This window comes from Scomber scombrus, chromosome 5 (assembly GCF_963691925.1).
Source record: "Scomber scombrus chromosome 5, fScoSco1.1, whole genome shotgun sequence".
NCBI classification, from domain to species: Eukaryota; Metazoa; Chordata; class Actinopteri; order Scombriformes; family Scombridae; genus Scomber; species Scomber scombrus.
The window spans coordinates 31204494-31224174 of NC_084974.1; the positions used below are offsets into that span (position 1 = coordinate 31204494).

Sequence of the window (19681 nt, forward strand, 5' to 3'; positions counted from 1 at the left end):
CACTGCAGAAGCTACCACTGAAGCAGCAGAAACAACCACTACAGCAGCAGCAGCAACAACCACTGCAGCAGCAGAAACAACCACTGCAGTAGCAACAACCACTGAAGCAGCAGAAACAACCACTCTAGACGCAGCAACAACCACTGCAGAAGCAACAACTAATGCAGCAGAAACAACCACTACAGCAGCAGAAACAACCACTGAAGTAGCAACAACAACCACTGCAGCAGCAGAAACAACTGAAGCAGCAGAAACCACCACTACGGCAGCAGCAACAACCACTAGAGCAGGAACAACCACTGTAGCAGCAGAAACAACCACTGCAGAAGCAACCACTGAAGCAGCAGAAACAACCACTACAGCAGCAGCAACAACCACTGCAGCAGCAGAAACAACCACTGCAGTAGTAACAACAACTGAAGCAGCAGAAACAACCACTACAGCAGCAGCAACAACCACTGTAGCAGCAGAAACAACCACTACAACTGGAACAACCACTGCAGCAGCAGAAACAACCACTGCAGAAGCAACCACTGAAGCAGCAGAAACAACCACTACAGCAGCAACAGCAAAAACCACTGCAGCAGCAGAAACAACCACTGCAGTAGCAGAAACAACCACTGAAGTAGCAACAACAACCACTGCAGAAGCAGAAACAACTGAAGCAGCAGAAACCACCACTACGGCAGCAGCAACAACCACTACAGCAGCAGAAACAACCACTGCAGTAGCAACAACAACTGAAGCAGTAGAAAGAACCACTACAACAGCAGCAACTACCACTGCAGCAGCAGCAACAACCACTGTAGCAGCAGAAACAACCACTACAGCAGGAACAACCACTGCAGCAGCAGAAACATCCACTGCAGAAGCAACCACAGAAGCAGCAGAAACAACCACTGCAGAAGCAACAGCAACAACCACTGCAGCAGCAGAAACAACCACTGCAGTAGCAACAACCACTGAAGCAGCAGAAACAACCACTGTAGAAGCAGCAACAACCACTGCAGAAGCAACAACTAATGCAGCAGAAACAACCACTACAGCAGCAGAAACAACCACTGAAGTAGCAACAACAACCACAGCAGCAGCAGAAACAACTGAAGCAGCAGAAACAACCACTACGGCAGCAGCAACAACCACTACAGCAGAAGAAACAACCGCTGCAGTAGCAACAACAACTGAAGCAGCAGAAACAACCACTACAGCAGCAACAGCAACAACCACTGCAGCAGCAGAAACAACCACTGCAGTAGCAACAACCACTGAAGCAGCAGAAACAACCACTGCAGCAGAAGAAACAACCGCTGCAGTAGCAACAACAACTGAAGCAGCAGAAACAACCACTACAGCAGCAGCAACTACCACTGCAGCAGCAGAAACAACCACTACAGCAGGAACAACCACTGCAGCAGCAGAAACAACCACAGCAGAAGCAACCACTGAAGCAGCAGAAACAACCACTACAGCAGCAGCAACAACCACTGCAGTAGTAACAACAACTGAAGCAGCAGAAACAACCACTACAGCAGCAGCAACTACCACTGCAGCAGCAGCAACAACCACTGTAGCAGCAGAAACAACTACTACAGCAGGAACAACCACTGCAGCAGCAGACACAACCACTGCAGAAGCAACCACTGAAGCAGCAGAAACAACCACTACAGCAGCAACAGCAAAAACCACTGCAGCAGCAGGAACAACCACTGCAGTAGCAGAAACAACCACTGAAGTAGCAACAACAACCACTGCAGCAGCAGAAACAACTGAAGCAGCAGAAACCACCACTACAGCAGCAGCAACAACCACTACAGCAGCAGAAAAAACCACTGCAGTAGCAACAACAACTGAAGCAGTAGAAAGAACCACTACAACAGCAGCAACTACCACTGCAGCAGCAGCAACAACCACTGAAGCAGCAGAAACAACCACTGCAGCAGAAGAAACAACCGCTGCAGTAGCAACAACAACTGAAGCAGCAGAAACAACCACTACAGCAGCAGCAACTACCACTGCAGCAGCAGAAACAACCACTACAGCAGGAACAACCACTGCAGCAGCAGAAACAACCACTGCAGAAGCAACCACTGAAGCAGCAGAAACAACCACTACAGCAGCAACAGCAACAACCACTGCAGCAGCAGAAACAACCACTGCAGTAGCAACAACCACTGAAGCAGCAGAAACAACCACTGCAGCAGAAGAAACAACCGCTGCAGTAGCAACAACAACTGAAGCAGCAGAAACAACCACTACAGCAGCAGCAACTACCACTGCAGCAGCAGAAACAACCACTACAGCAGGAACAACCACTGCAGCAGCAGAAACAACCACTGCAGAAGCAACCACTGAAGCAGCAGAAACAACCACTACAGCAGCAGCAACAACCACTGCAGTAGTAACAACAAATGAAGCAGCAGAAACAACCACTACAGCAGCAGCAACTACCACTGCAGCAGCAGCAACAACCACTGTATCAGCAGAAACAACCACTACAGCAGGAACAACCACTGCAGCAGCAGAAACAACCACTGCAGAAGCAACCACTGAAGCATCAGAAACAACCACTACAGCAGCAGAAACAACTACTATAGCAGCAGAAACAACCACTGCAGTAGCAAAAACCACTGCAGCAGCAGAAACAACCACTGAAGTAGCAACAACTGAAGCAGCAGACACAACCACTACAGCAGCAGCAACAACCACTGCAGCAGAAGAAACAACCACTGCAGTAGCAACAACAACTGAAGCAGCAGAAACAACAACTACAGCAGCAGAAACTACCACTGCAGCAGCAGCAACAACCACTGAAGCAGCAGAAACAACCACTACAGCAGGAACAACATCTGAAGCAGCAGAAACAACCACTGCAAAAGCAACCACTGAAGCAGCAGAAACAACCACTACAGCAGCAGAAACAACCACTGCAGTAGCAACAACAACTGAAGCAGCAGAAACAACCACTACAGCAGCAGCAACAACCACTCTAGCAGCAGAAACAACCACTACAGCAGCAGAAACAACCACTACAGAAGCAACCACTGAAGCCGCAGAAACAACCACTACAGCAGCAACAGCAACAACCACTGCAGCAGCAGAAACAACCACTGAAGTAGCAACAACTGAAGCAGCAGAAACAACCACTACGGCAGCAGCAACAACTACTATAGCAGCAGAAACAACCACTACGGCTGCAGCAACAACTACTATAGCAGCAGAAACAACCACTACGGCTGCAGCAACAACTACTATAGCAGCAGAAACAACCACTGCAGTAGCAACAACAACTGAAACAGCAGAAACAACCACTTCAACAGCAGCAACTACCACTGCAGCAGCAGCAACAACCACTGTAGCAGCAGAAACAACCAGTACAGCAGCAGCAGCAACAACCACTGTAGCAGCAGAAACAACCACTGAAGTAGCAACAACTGAAGCAGCAGAAACAACCACTACGGCAGCAGCAACAACTACTATAGCAGCAGAAACAACCACTGCAGTAGCAACAACAACTGAAGCAGCAGAAACAACCACTACAGTAGCAGCAACAACCACTGCAGCAGAAGAAACAACCACTGCAGTAGCAACAACAACTGAAGCAGCAGAAACAACCACTACAGCAGCAGAAACTACCACTGCAGCAGCAGCAACAACCACAGAAGCAGCAGAAACAACCACTACAGCAGGAACAACCACTGCAGCAGCAGAAACAACCACTGCGGAAGCAACCACTGAAGCAGCAGAAACAACCACTACAGCAGCAGAAACAACAACTGCAGTAGCAACAACAACTGAAGCAGCAGAAACAACCACTACAGCAGCAGCAACAACCACTCTAGCAGCAGAAACAACCACTACAGCAGTAACAACCACTGCAGCAGCAGAAACAACCACTACAGAAGCAACCACTGAAGCAGCAGAAACAACCACTACAGCAGCAACAGCAACAACCACTGCAGCAGCAGAAACAACCACTGAAGTAGCAACAACTGAAGCAGCAGAAACAACCACTACGGCAGCAGCAACAACTACTATAGCAGCAGAAACAACCACTGCAGTAGCAACAACAACTGAAGCAGCAGAAACAACCACTTCAACAGCAGCAACTACCACTGCAGCAGCAGCAACAACCACTGTAGCAGCAGAAACAACCACTACAGCAAGAACAACCACTGCAGCAGCAGAAACAACCACTGCAGACGCAACCACTGAAGCAGCAGCAACAACCACTGAAGCAGCAGCAACAACCACTGCAGCAGCAGAAACAACTGAAGCAGCAGAAACAACCACTACGGCAGCAGCAACAACCACTACAGCAGAAGACACAACCGCTGCAGTAGCAACAACAACTGAAGCAGCAGAAACAACCACTACAGCAGCAGCAACTACCACTGCAGCAGCAGCAACAACCACTGTAGCAGCAGAAACAACCACTACAGCAGGAACAACCAATGCAGCAGCAGAAACAACAACTGAAGAAGCAACCACTGAAGCAGCAGAAACAACCACTACAGCAGCAACAACAACCACTGCAGCAGCAGAAACAACCACTGCAGTAGCAACAACAACTGAAGCAGCAGAAACAACCACTACAGCAGCAGCAACTACCACTGCAGCAGCAGCAACAACCACTGTACCAGCAGAAACAACCACTACAGCAGGAACAACCACTGCAGCAGCAGAAACAACCACTACAGAAGCAACCACTGAAGCAGCAGAAACAACCACTACAGCAGCAACAGCAACAACCACTGCAGCAGCAGAAACAACCACTCCAGTAGCAACAACCACTGCAGCAACAGAAACAACCACTGCAAAAGCAACCACTGAAGCAGCAGAAACAACCACTACAGCAGCAGCAGCAACAACCACTGTAGCAGCAGAAACAACCACTGAAGTAGCAACAACTGAAGCAGCAGAAACAACCACTACGGCAGCAGCAACAACTACTATAGCAGCAGAAACAACCACTGCAGTAGCAACAACAACTGAAGCAGCAGAAACAACCACTACAGTAGTAGCAACAACCACTGCAGCAGCAGAAACAACCACTGAAGTAGCAACAACTGAAGCAGCAGAAACAACCACTACGGCAGCAGCAACAACTACTATAGCAGCAGAAACAACCACTGCAGTAGCAACAACAACTGAAGCAGCAGAAACAACCACTACAACAGCAGCAACTACCACTGCAGCAGCAGCAACAACATCTGTAGCAGCAGAAACAACCACTACAGCAGCAGAAACAACCACTGCAGAAGCAACCACGGAAGCAGCAGAAACAACCACTGCAGAAGCAACCACTGAAGCAGCAGCAACAACCACTGCAGCAGCAGCAACAACCACTGCAGCAGCAACAACTGAAGCAGCAGAAACAACCACTACAGGAGCAGCAACTACCACTGCAGCAGCAGCAACAACCGCTGTAGCAGTAGAAACAACAACTACAGCAGGAACAACCACTGCAGCAGCAGAAACAACCACTGCAGAAGCAACCACTGAAGCAGCAGAAACGACCAATGAAGTAGCAACAACTGAAGAAGCAGAAATTACCACTACAGCAGCAGCAACAATCACTGCAGCAGCAGAAAAAACCACTGCAGTAGCAACAACAACTGAAGCAGCAGAAACAACCACTACAGCAGCAACTACCACTGCAACAACAACTGAAGCAGCAGAAACAACCCCTGTAACAGCAGTAACAACCACTACAGCAGCAAAAACCACAGCAGCAGCAGTAACAACAACTACAGCAGCAAAAACCACAGCAGCAGCAGAAACAACCACTGCAGCAGCAGAAACAACCACTGCAGCAGCAACAACTGGAGCAGCAGAAACATCCACTACAGCAGCAGCAACTACCATTGCAGCAGTAGCAACAACCACTGCAGCAGCAGAAACAACCACTGCAGCAGCAACAACTGAAGCAGCAGAAACAACCACTACAACAGCAGAAACAACAACTGCAGAAGCAACAACAACTGAAGCAGCAGAAACAACCACTAAACCAGCAGCAACTACCACTGCAGCAACAGCAACAACCACTGTAGCAGCAGAAACCACCACTGCAGCAGGAACAACCACTGCAGCAGCAGAAACAACCACTGCAGAAGCAACCACTGAAGCAGCAGAAACAACCACTACAGCAGCAGTAGCAACAACCACTGTAGCAGCCGAAACAACCACTGAAGTAGCAACAACTGAAGCAGAAGAAACAACCAGTACGGCAGCAGCAACAACCAATACAGCAGCAGAAACAACCACTGCAGTAGCAACCACTGAAGTAGCAAAAACTGAAGCAGCAGAAACAACCACTACGGCAGCAAAAACAACCACTGCAGTAGCAACAACAACTGAAGCAGCAGAAGCAACCACTACAGCAGCAGCAACTACCACTGCAGCAGCAGCAACAACCACTGTAGCAGCAGAAACATCCACTACAGCAGGAACAACAACTGCAGCAGCAGAAACAACCACTGCAGAAGCAACCACTGAAGCAGAACGAACAACCACTACAGCAGCAACAGCAACAACCACTGCAGCAGCAGAAACAACCACTGCAGTAGCAACAACCCCGGAAGCAGCAGAAACAACCACTGTAGAAGCAGCAACAACCACTGCAGAAGACACAACTAAAGCAGCAGAAACAACCACTACAGTAGCAGCAACAACCACTGAAGTAGCAACAACTGAAGCAGCAGAAACAACCACTACAGCAGTAGCAACAACCACTGCAGCAGCAGAAATAACCACTGCAGCAGCAGCAACCACCACTGTAGCAGCAGCAACAACCACTGTAGCAGCAGAAACAACAACTACAGTAGGAACAACCACTGCAGCAGCAGAAACAACCACTACAGCAACAGCAGCAACAACCACTGCAGCAGCAGAAACAACCACTGAAGTAGCATCAACTGAAGCAGCAGAAACAACCACTACGGCAGCAGCAACAACCACTACAGCAGCAGAAACAGCCACTGCAGTAGCAACAACAACTGAAGCAGCAGAAACAACCACTACAGCAGCAGCAACTATCACCACAGCAGCAGCAACAACAACTGTAGCAGCAGTAACAACCACTACAGCAGGAACAACCACTGCAGGAGCAGAAACAACAACTGCAGAAGCAACCACTGAAGCAGCAGGAACAACAACTACAGCAGCAACAGCAACAACAACTGAAGCAGCAGAAACAACCACTACAGCAGCAGCAACTATCACTACAGAAGCAGCAACAACCACTGTAGCAGCAGAAACAACCACTACAGCAGGAACAACCACTGCAGCAGCAGAAACAACTACTGCAGAAGCAACCACTGAAGCAGCAGAAACAACCAGTACAGCAGCAACAGCAACAACCACTGCAGCAGCAGAAACAACTACTGCAGAAGCAACCACTGAAGCAGCAGAAACAACCAGTACAGCAGCAACAGCAACAACCACTGCAGCAGCAGAAACAACCACTGCAGTAGCAACAACCACTGAAGCAGCAGAAACAACCACTGTAGAAGCAGCAACAACCACTGCAGAAGCAACAACTACTGCAGCAGAAACAACCACTACAGCAGCAGCAACAACCACTGCAGCAGCAGAAACAACCACTGAAGTAGCAACAACTGAAGCAGCAGAAACAACCACTACAGCAGCAGCAACAACCACTACAGCAGCAGCAACAACCACTGCAGCAGCAGAAACAACCACTGAAGTAGCAACAACTGAAGCAGAAGAAACAACCATTACAACAGCAGCAACAACCACTGCAGCAGCCGAAACAACCACTGAAGTAGCAACAACTGAAGCAGCAGAAACAACCACTAAATCAGCAGCAACAACCACTGCAGCAGCAGAAACAACTGAAGCAGCAGAAACAACCACTACGGCAGCAGAAACAACCACTACAACAGCAGCAACTACCACTGCAGAAGCAGCAACAACCACTACAGCAGGAACAACCACTGCAGCAGCAGAATCAACCACTGAAGTAGCAACAACAACCGAAGCAGCAGAAACAACCACTACAACAGCAGAAACAACCACTACAGTAGCAGCAACTACCACTACAGAGGCAGCAGTAACAACCACTGCAGCAGCAGAAACAACCAATGCAGTAGCAACAACCACTGAAACAGCAGAAACAACCACTACAGCAGCAGCAACTACCACTGCAGCAGCAGCAACAACCACTTTGGCAGCAGCAACAACCACTACAGCAGCAGCAACAACCACAGCAGCAGCAGAAACGACCACTGCAGAAGCAACAACTGAAGCAGCAGAAACAACCACTTCAGCAGCAGCAACTACCACTGCAGCAGCAGCAACAACCACTTTGGCAGCAGCAACAACCACTGTAGCAGCAGCAACAACCACAGAAGCAGCAGAAACAACCACTACAACAGCAGAAACAACCACTTTAGTAGCAACAACAACTGAAGCAGCAGAAACAACCACTGAAGTAGCAACATCTGAAGCAGCAGAAACAACCAGTACAGCAGGAGCAACAATTACTACAGCAGCAGAAACTACCACTGCAGTAGCAGCAACAACAACTGCAGCAGCAGCAACACCCACTGCAGAAACAGCAAAAACCACTGAGGCAGCAGTAACATCCACTGCAGCAGCAGCAACAACTACCGCAGTAGCAACAACCACTGAGGCAGCAGCAACAACCACTGCAGCAGCTGCAACAACCACTGAAGCAGCAGCAACAACCACTGCAGCAGCTGCAACAACCACTGTAGCAGCAGCAAGAACCACTGAAGCAGCAGCAACAACCACTGTAGCAGCAGCAACAACCACTGAAGCAGCAGCAACAACCACTGCAGCAGCAGCAGCAGCAACAACCACTGAGGCAGCAGCAAAAATCACTGAAGCAGCAGCAACAACCACTGCAGCAGCAGCAACAACCACTGAGGCAGCAGCAACAACCACTGCAGCAGCAGCAACAACCACTGAGGCAGCAGCAACAACCACTGAGGCAGCAGCAACAACCACTGCAGCAGCAGCAACAACCACTGAGGCAGCAGTAACAACCACTGCAGCAGCAGGAACAACCACTGCAGCAGCAGCAACAACCACTGCAGCAGAAGCAACAACCACTGAAGCAGCAGCAACAACCACTGCAGCAGCAGCAACGACCACTGCAGCAGCAGAAACAACCACTGAAGCAGCAGCAACAACCACTGCAGCAGCAGCAACAACAACTGAAGCAGCAGCAACAACCACTGAAGCAGGGGAAACAACCACTGAAGCAGCAGCAACAACAACTGCAGCAGCAGAAACAACCACTGCTGCAGCGGCAACCGGAACCACTGCATCAGCAGAAGCAACAACCATTGCAGCAGCAACAACCACTGCAGTACAAGCAACCACTGCAGCAAAAGCAAGCACAGCAGCAAAAGCAACCACTGCAGTACAAGCAACCACTACAGCAAAAGCAACCACAGCAGCAAAAGCAACCACTGCAGCAAAAGCAACCACTGCAGCAAAAGCAACCGCAGCAGCAGCAGCAACCGCTGCAGCAACAGCAAAAGCAACCACCGCAGCAGCAGCAACCACTGAAGCAACAGCAACAAATGTACCAACGTTGGGGGTGAGTAATACTAAAAGACTTCAGTAAAAAAGAATAGAATTCCATAAAGTTAACATACACCTCCATTGATGGTGTTTACCTCATCACAGTGTACTTAAGTCTTTCTCCTCTCCTTGCAGACACCTGTCTCTAGCGCAGGTTGTGGGATATCGATGCTCTGTGCAGCTGAGCCCACTACCTGTGACCCCTCACAATCAAGTTCATGTTTCTTTTGTGGTGCCAAGCAGAGCAGTGGTCGAAACTTTGACTTCAGCCTCTCAGGAGAGTCTGAAGGCTACGTTGCTGCCTCCCTGTCAACTGATACAACAGCGGTACGTCAACTTCTTTCACCCACTCACAGATGAAAGTACAATGAAGCCAATCATCTTGTTTTTTTAAAGTCATCTGTGTCAACAACTTCTATTTACTGTTTCTGGTTTTTCATCACAGGGAGATAATGACGCCACCTACATCTGTGCAAACGACAATGGTGTTATCAAATTCTTTAGCGCCCTCCTCGACAATGATGTGCTGACTGTGACAACGGTAAGGCTTGTTCCACGTAAACTTACTGAACACAGACACTAAATGGTTCAATCGCCTGCGGTTCATGCCATATCATGGTCAACATTAATTGAATCCATCATTGATTGCATGATATATAAATATTGTTTGTGTTAATAAACCATTGAAAACTAATTCAGTTGTCTTTGCTCTACAGCTGGCAGTTACCAATGTGAAGGGCAGTGTCAACGGAAACAAAATCCAGTGCACATTTTCTGCCACCATACCGGCCGCTTCTGTATCTAGAAGATCACTGAGCATTAGAGCACAAAGTTTTTCTTTGTCAGTCTCCACTGGAGCTTTCAACAGCAGTAAGATAACTTTTCAAATTCACAAATTCACATACACATCATCAGCAATTCCAGCAGTTGAAATTACTGATAATATTTTCTTGTATGCTAAAAGCATATCAGTGATGTTTTTTTGTCTTTTGCTTGCATCTTCAGCTTCTGATACTCTGGGAAGCCCCACCGCCAAAATACAGACCAATGTCGTAAACCTTGCAAATAGTACTTCCACCATCACCAATCTCGTTAACACCGCAACCACCACCGCCACCCCAACCACTAGCCACGCTGTTACACTACAGCAATCATTCATGCAAGGTAAGAATAAGAGATATCTGAGCATCTTCCTTTGGAGATAATGTTTGTTTGTAGGATGACTAAAACATATATATATATATATACAATTTTTAAAAATGTGTCTGTCTTCCCATCCTTCACTATAGCTCTCCTGGTCACTGTGGGTGTGCTGGGTCTGGCCATGCTATGAGGAAACTGACTCCACTGTGAATCAAGACAAAACAACTGCAATATCCATTAAACATCTCACAGGAAGTTAACTCTACACAGTACATCCCAGATTATTAGGATCATGCTTAATCTGTGTCAGCTCACCACAGGTGAAAGAGGAGAGAGTGATGGAGGGAGGTCTCTCTTCTGCAGCGTTTAGACTGCTGTCACATCTGCTACAAAGAGTTTTTAATTGAATGTTATGTGTAAACCATTTTTGTTTGTTTTGTTACCATAAATCTGCTGGATTTATGTTTTATGAGCTGCTTAATTGAAGGTAGACGCTGCTGATGCAACTCAATCTAGAATATATGTATATATATATAATTAAATTGCTAGAATTGGGTACAAATGAGAAGCACTATTACAATCACAACCATTACAAGTAACCAAACCTTAAATCAAAATCAAGTGAACCAGTACCAGGCTTTCACCAGTAGATGTCAGGCTTTATACATTTTACTACATATATCTTTACACTCAGACAAATTTCCAATGACTACTAAATCCTTGTTAAGGCCTGGAGCCGCCATGTATAAATAATTATTTTCAAGTGATTATATTCTTTTGTTTACTCTCAGAATACGTTAATTTACTCTTATGAAGGACTATATGTATTGAATAATAATAATAATTTAATAAAATAATAATTTATTTTTCTTTCTTGTCACTCACAATGATGCCAGTATATGGCAGAAGTGTTTTATATATATTATAATATATTTTATGTTATTATGTATGGTGTGAATATTGAATGAGTGAATGAGAAAGTTGTTGTTGACGTTTTCAACAGTGTGTTTAAATGAATTTGTTTTATGTCCCTGTGTTTCAGTTGGAAAAGACTGATGGGAAGCAGAAAGGGGGGAAATTCCAACAAAAACATTCCACCTTACTGGTGCCAAATTGTAAATGGTAAAAAATCAGAGAGCCACAACTGCTTCAGTGAGGACAGAAACAGCTTTTGTTTGCATTTAATTACAAAAAAATACAGTCAGGACTTGCTGTAGAAAGCCTTAAATAAGCAAATTAGCAACACTGAGTTAAGTTTTTTGTTGTTTTACTTGGGAAAATAAACATTTGTAATAACTTAAAACACTAAGAGCTTCTTATATAAATGTTAAAAAGTCTTCAGGATTATATATCTTCACGAGAAATCTCACACTGTATTTGACAAAAAATGCATTTATAAAAGTTTATGCACGAGGCAACGATAAACTAAAAACAGCCTCTAGTTTCCCTTCAGCTGATGGAAAACGGAATGCTGCAGAGGCCCTCTGAGTCCAGACAGGACTGGAGAGAGGCAAACGTGGGAGGAAACACACACACACACACACACACACACATACACACACACACACACACACACACACACACACACACGCACACAAACAACCATGACTGCAATAACACATTCATTATTATCATGTTTATAAAGTTTTCATCTTAAAATGATGTACTGTATCGTATCTTTAGACATTACAGGTGTGTCATCAGGCTGTTTAAACTCAAATTAAACTCTGAATGATAAAGAGTCTCTTAATGAAATTATACACATGATTAAAGACATTATTATCTTCCATTTACACCTGACAGCAAAATCCCTTCATCCATCGAGCGTCTCTGTTCATAAAGATTACTGGCGCCACCTTGTGGATGAAAGCTGCTACTTCAACTCCTTTAACTGGGTGAATCTGTGCAAATTCATTTAGTTTGTGATGAAAGTCATTTAATGCCTCTTTATTAGTCCCTACATGCTTAGGTAAGATAAGAGGTACTTTATTAATCCTCTAGAGAGGAAACTAAAGGTCACAGTTACACAAAGGCCGACAACATACAGGAAGGAAACATCCAAGAATCAGGCAGTGCAAGATAAGTGCAGAGGAACACATCAACATCAAATCAGTCTACAACAGTGTTCATTAAAAAACCTCACTGCACAAAGCATTAAGGACCTTCTAAATGTTTCTGAAGAGCACCTTGGCATCACAGGTCTGTCACACACTGGGTGGTCCTCATTATACTCCTGAGTTCCCCACCTACTCTCTTCTCCATGACCACATCTAGTGAGTCAGGAGGCAAACCAATGATGGGTCCTGCCTTTTTTATCAGCTTGTTGATCTTATGTCTGTCCTGAACATAAAAAAAGCACCCTTGCTAAAATACTTTGATAAAACACACGTAGGAGGGACCTGCTGACATCAAACGACCGAAGCTTCCTGAGGAAGAACAGCCTTGACTGGGCTTTTGTTAAAGTGTCACGAGTGTTTTATTTCCAGTCCAGCCTGTTATCCACAAGGATGCCTCGGTACCTGTAACAGGGAACCACCTCAATAACCACATCTTTAATAAGAACAGGAGTCACCGATGTCTTTTTCCTTTTTAAAATCAATGATAAATTCCTTTAATCTGCAGTAAATTTCCTTTAAGTAAAGTAAGATATATGTGGTCGCCTCTAATGATGCAACCAACAAGTGCAGAGTCATCTGTAGGTGGCAGTCAGAGGCTCGACTTGACTTCCAGTCAGAGGTATACAAAGTGAATAAAACGTGACAGTGATGAACCCTGTGGTGCTCCTGAGTCTGTTATAATGTTATTAGATACATCATCACCAAGTTTAACAAACTGGGGTCGAGATGTGAAGTAGTCCATAACCCATGCAATATCAATCAAGCAGTTTCTGTTCATATTCTGACTCAAAATGAGATTATGGATTCAATATCAGTATTTTATGGTCCAGGTGAACATTTTATATAATATGTTGTTGTTGTTGTTTTTTAAATAAACACTGGTTAAATGTGTACATTTGCATATACAAAAATGTGTATCAGCTGCACAAAAACTTTACAGTTCTCAAATGTAAAAAAACAAAACAAAACTGTGGCTCAGGAAGTAAAGTGAATGCAGCAATTAGATCTTTCATTATTAAGAATTTAAAATAATTAATAGGTGCTGTTACAACACACACACACACACACACACACAGAGGTTGATAACGACACCTTGAACACAACTCAGCACAACCAGACAGTGTGAGTGAGGAAGGTAATCTATTAAGTACTGACACTTTAACACTTTTCATCATATTTAAATGTCTCCTTCTGCATTTGTGTTTTATGTAAAGCACTTTGCACTTGGCCTTGCTTTGCCTTACTATCAGTGTAATGACTAAGATTACATGAAAGGCCACAGTGAGCACAAATGTTAAGTAAATACACGCCAAGACAAACACTCGCATGCACACAGGCCCACACCCATCCACACGCACATCCACACACACACACACACACTAACACACACACTAACACACACACAAACTCGCTCTACAGGCTGAGGCTCAGCCAGCTCTCCTCTATTCGTGGGGCTGGTTGTTGTTCAATCCCTGGTTCTTCTTGTTCAACACAAACTGAAGCCCAAGTTGTGTGTATATAAAACACACACACGAGTGTTACTTAGTACTGCTATGAAATATTATTTGATCCATAAAAAGTTCAACAATGTTCACCACTGCATTCTGTATGATAATGTTAAACCCCACCTGTAGTTACTGTTTATCACTGTAAGTGGCACCAAAGAGAACAGAATGCATTATTATAAAGTTTAAAGACTAAATAGCCTATTATAATAAATGTGTTGTGTTTGTTATGTACATTAGGATCTATTAGACAAACTAATTTAAAAGGGTCGGTGTTATAAGCAAATGCTTCAGCCAAAACCTTTTCGGTAAGAAACTTCTTTATTTATTTATTTATTTATTTATTCATTCATTTATTTGAATTTTGGTTTGTCACTGTTTCTAAGGGAGATGAAGAAAACAAGGATATATGATTGATTGATGATGATTTACTTTATTTATAAATGTGTGTTTGAGTTTAATGACCGAAAACTAAACTGACATCTTGGAAATTACCACTTTAAATTAAGGTTTGACTGAAAATAAGCTGGTTGTACTTTGTTGTATTGTTTTGTCTGTTTTAAGTATTAGTACTGCGTCTTTACTGTGTCTTTACTGCGTCTATACTATGTTTTTAGTGTGTCTTTAGTGCATCTTTACTCTCTCTTTATTATATCTTTACTGTGTCTTTCTCTCACCTTTTGCCATAGCGCCTCTCTGGAGGCCAGACTGGAGCAGGCAGCGACGAACCAGCAGTTTCCCAGCTGGCCTTGGTGCAGGTCATGAGCACTGATTCCGTCCACGAACAGATGGGGGTCGCTGCTTAACTCCTGGAAGGATAAAAGGCGAATAAAATAACCGTTAATCTTCTTTTACATGAAATGCATTAATCTATTCTATAGAAGTTCATCCAGCAGTTTTAAGTAGATTAACAAAATAAGGGTTAGGGTTAGGGTAAGAACAAGAAGCACAATACTTTAAAAGTTACTGTATGTTGGAAATTGGAGTTTGAATGATGATGTTGTGGTCGTGGTCGTGGTCGTGTTGGGCGGATGCCAAGTATGGAAGAACGTTAAGCAGGGCGTCAGCCATCAGGAGGCAAATACAGGGGTTAAAAAAAAAAAAAAGATAAAGTAGAAACTGCTTCTTAAATGTTCAAAGCTAAACAAACCACAGACTCTACAAGAGGCAGAGTACAGGGACGGCAGCCAAATGATAGAGCGAGGATAAACCAGCAGCACACACACACACACAGACAGATGTATGTATGTATATATGGGTCACATAAAGATCTATTACATTATACCCATGGCCATGGTTCAAATTAAGAGGGAGCTAAGGGGAGCTCGGCTCCCCTCAAAGGGACAGAAGCTTCCTTGAAAGCCTCCCTTGAGACGTTCTGGGGGAGCTCTAAAAAACTGTCCACTTTTAGCTTATATCTTATTTTCCGTAAACCTTGTTTAGGTTAAAATGCTATTAATAAGATAATGGCACTCTATAATGTTAGAGAGATCCACCAAGCACAGAAACAAAACATTATTCCATCCTCATAACATTCAGTGAAAACTCCGACCAAACACTATCATTCGGACCGGAAAACTCCGACCAATCATATCATTCGGTCGGAAAGCTCGGAGTTTTCATATCATTCGGACCGAATGATATGATTGGCCGAGCGACCTGCCTGTTTTCCCCTTCCGCATTACGTAATCATGCGTGCACCCCTACCCGGAAGAGAGTCTGTTGTGGGTCCTCGGCATTATAATACATCCATGATCCACGGAGATAGCCAGTAACGACTGGCTATCTCCGTGGATCAGTAACGACTGACAATGACAGACAAAAGCGGGCCAAAGCTTCCACCTCCAGCCGCTCCCACGGGGAAAAAGAAAAGTATATTAGAAAAAGCCACACAAAGACAGAGCTTCATGCAACAAGAGCTAAAACAAGAATCAACATCGGCTCTTCTTTCGAGCGATGGAGGAGTCTGATGAAGCTTCATCCAGAGCTAAAAAGGGATGAAATGGTGGCGGAGTTTCTGTTTGGGAGGTTTTAAAATGTTGCATAATCTAACATACAACATCTGTAGCAGCTCTACTGCACTTTATACTGTATACTGGTTGAAGCGGCAATAGGGACAGGAGACTCCCATTAAAGAGTCAGGGATTGGAGGTTTTCATTTATTGAACATTATTTTATTATAATTCTTCATCAGCAGATGTTACAGGTGATAGTATATAGATGATTAGAGGTGGATGATGTGAGGATGTGATGATATATGGGTGTGTATGTGGTCTGGAAACAATATAACAAACGGTAACGTTAATCACCATGGTAACAATGGTATACGATGTAACTGGAGGCTATCGTGTAAATCATAAACATTCAATAAACATAAGAATTGACATTAATAAACATTACAATTTCTCTCAAAGTAATATATTAATGTGTTAATGGTGATAAAATAAGTTGTTACTATGTATGGCACTAATAACAGAAAACCGTTATAAATGTTATAGAAATGTGCTAGCATAATGCTAACGAGTGCTATAACTGTCGTTTAAATTCTATAAATGCCGTCAAATTTACATAAATCAATAAACAGGTTATAGTCAAACAAACAATCAGTGAAACATCAATTGACATAACTTACTTTTCATTTAAGGACGCACATTAGGGAAAATAAAGTTAGCCGGCTTCTTAGCGTGTCACACAATAACCGGGCAGGGAGGAAACCATGGCAACAACAAACTGAGGTTCCGCCTTCAGTCTTTCTAACAACATCATACGTGATGACGTTACGTTTGACTGTATTGTAACATTACACTTTATACGTTACCGGATCACATTTAGCATATTGATAACGGGCCTTAAGTAAGCTCTAGATAATTACTTAGTGTTGGGTAACCTGTGCGTAATTAATGCCAGATCTCTCGTGATTTGTGCTTTTTCCATGTTTGGTAAAATGTACAATTTATCAGTTTACTGTGTTTAATTAAACACTGATTATACCTATATGAACAGGATTTAACAGACGAGATACAACATGTCAGTGTAGTAAACGCTACAGTACAGTTATAATATAATGTTTTTTAATGAGGTTGAAACAGATCCAAACTACATAACTTTCTCCAGCTCACGTGCCAATAAAACTAAAATGATTTACGTCATTCCTCCTCATCCTGGCAGTTTAACTCCTGGATTTAAATCCGATAAGCAAATCAATCATGTAGTTAAATTAAGTTTTATGCATCTTCTCAAAACTCTTGACCTGAGGAAAGTCATTCATGCCTTGATTATTATAACTCGTTGTATTTTGGTATCACTCTAGTCTAGTTTATAACGTCTTCAACTTCTCCAAAATGAAGCAGAAAAAAGAGGGATCACATCACTCCCATCCTCGCCTCCCTGCACCGGCTGACTGTTAGATACTGAACAGATTTTAAATGATGATGATTGTTTAAAAGGTGTTGAATCGTCTCACTCCCCCCAAATATTATAGAACCCCTGTTCTCATATAAGTGTTGTAGTTAAGACCAAGACAATATGTTTCTCCTTTATGTAAAGCACTTTGGATCAATTATGTTGTATTTAAAGTGCTGTATAAATAAAGTTGAACTTGAACATTGTTTCAGTGCCGTCTTGTGTTGTAATGACTGACTGAGCGCTCGATAAGTACAGGAACCAGAAAGAGTCCATGTGCTCTAAATTAGAAGCCACTATTTAAAGCACATGTACTGTATATATTTATATATTTATATATGTCTACATGTACTCGTCTGTTCAACCACAAAAAAGAAGCGCACACACACAAAGAGGGCGAGGCTGGATCTCGATCACATGCCATCTTTTTATTTTTCCTATCTTTATCAAGAGAGTGGTATATCAATCTGAGAGCATGATTTATTGAATTTAATGTTCAGATTTTGTAATATTGTCTCTCAAAAGCAAATGAACTAGTAGTTTTTTTTTTACTTTTTAAGCATTTAAATATTTCAAATGAAGCTCTACATTATGAAATTAATTAATTAACAAATGAATCCATATCAAGAGGCCCAGATCCTGATTGTGTTCCTCCTGCTGTTGTTCTTTTACTCACTTTATCACACTCAATGGAAGAAATACTGTATTTACACCAGGTTTAATATTTGTGTATATAAATGAGGATTAAACAAAAAGCAGAAGTTTCAGCTCCTGAAGTACTGCTAATTAAAAATTAACTTTTTTCCCGCCAATTTTTTCAGTAGGATGCTTCTGATTGGTGAGAATGAGACAGTTAGACGGACTATGTTTGATTGTAACAGTCTTCAAATCTCCGTCAGGTAGATAATCACCAGCCGCTGCATCTCTCTTTGTCTCCTTATGACTTCAGGCTACTAATTTTACCCTTTAAACTTAAACGGTGTGACTCAACGACTGTGACTCACTATTATCTCTATGTCAACATGATAAATAACAGAGTGTCTCATGCCAAACACCTCCCATAATGTGTGCTTACTGTATCTCTCTGCAGCAAACGCAGTGTGACGTTCATTTTAAATCACTTCCCATCAACAGCTGATCTCACTCTACTGCAAAACTATGAAACTGACATGATAGATAGATAGATGGATAGATGGATAGATGGATAGATGGATAGATGGATAGATGGATAGATGGATAGATGGATAGATGGATAGATGGATAGATGGATAGATGGATAGATAGATAGATAGATAGATGGATAGATGATAGATGATAGATCTTTCTTTGTTTTTATGTTTTTACTATTATTGGGTTTTATTTTTATTTTATCAAATTGCATGTTTTTCCAATTCTTACTGTTAAATGTTTGTTTTATGTATAAAGCACATTGAGTTGCCATTGTGTATTAAATGCCTATATATAAATAAAGCTGCCTTGCCTGTTAAAGTGTTAATGTTTTAACTGTGTATTTGCTCCAGTTAACCCTTCTTTTTGTTGCTCTGATCGATCAGCTTCAGGTGTTTTATGCTCGCTCTCTGGACTCGAGCAGGGCCGAGAGAGTTAGAATCTGATCGGTGATGTAGTTAATTGGTGGCTAAACTTAAACTAAGACGTATTAAATCATATCTGGAGTTTGTCTGGATACATACGAGACATTTGAAATGACACATGAATGAAAACAGAGCCAGAGACTACTGGATGCTTTTAGAAACAGTGACATCATCTTTTAACAATGTGCTTAACAAGCTTCAAAAATACAGAATTTGCAGATATCTAGAAGCAAACACCAAAAGATTTCTGCTATTAATCTAAAGTTTGGACCGTTTTAAGTTCCTGTTAAAGCTGTAGTTACTCTGATGGCTCACCGCTTCACTTTCCTGGTCAAATCAATAATAACGA

General features: G+C 43.3%; 1 protein-coding gene across 1 annotated transcript in view; it reads right to left on the bottom strand.

Annotated features, from left to right (window-relative positions):
* Nucleotides 1-19681, bottom strand: part of LOC133979986 (calpain-5-like) — a 130892-nt gene that overhangs the window by 97799 nt on the left and 13412 nt on the right. Inside the window, exon 3 of the mRNA XM_062418543.1 lies at nucleotides 15016-15147. Coding sequence (XP_062274527.1) covers nucleotides 15016-15147 — 132 coding nt within the window. The remainder of the gene's footprint in view (nucleotides 1-15015; nucleotides 15148-19681) is intronic.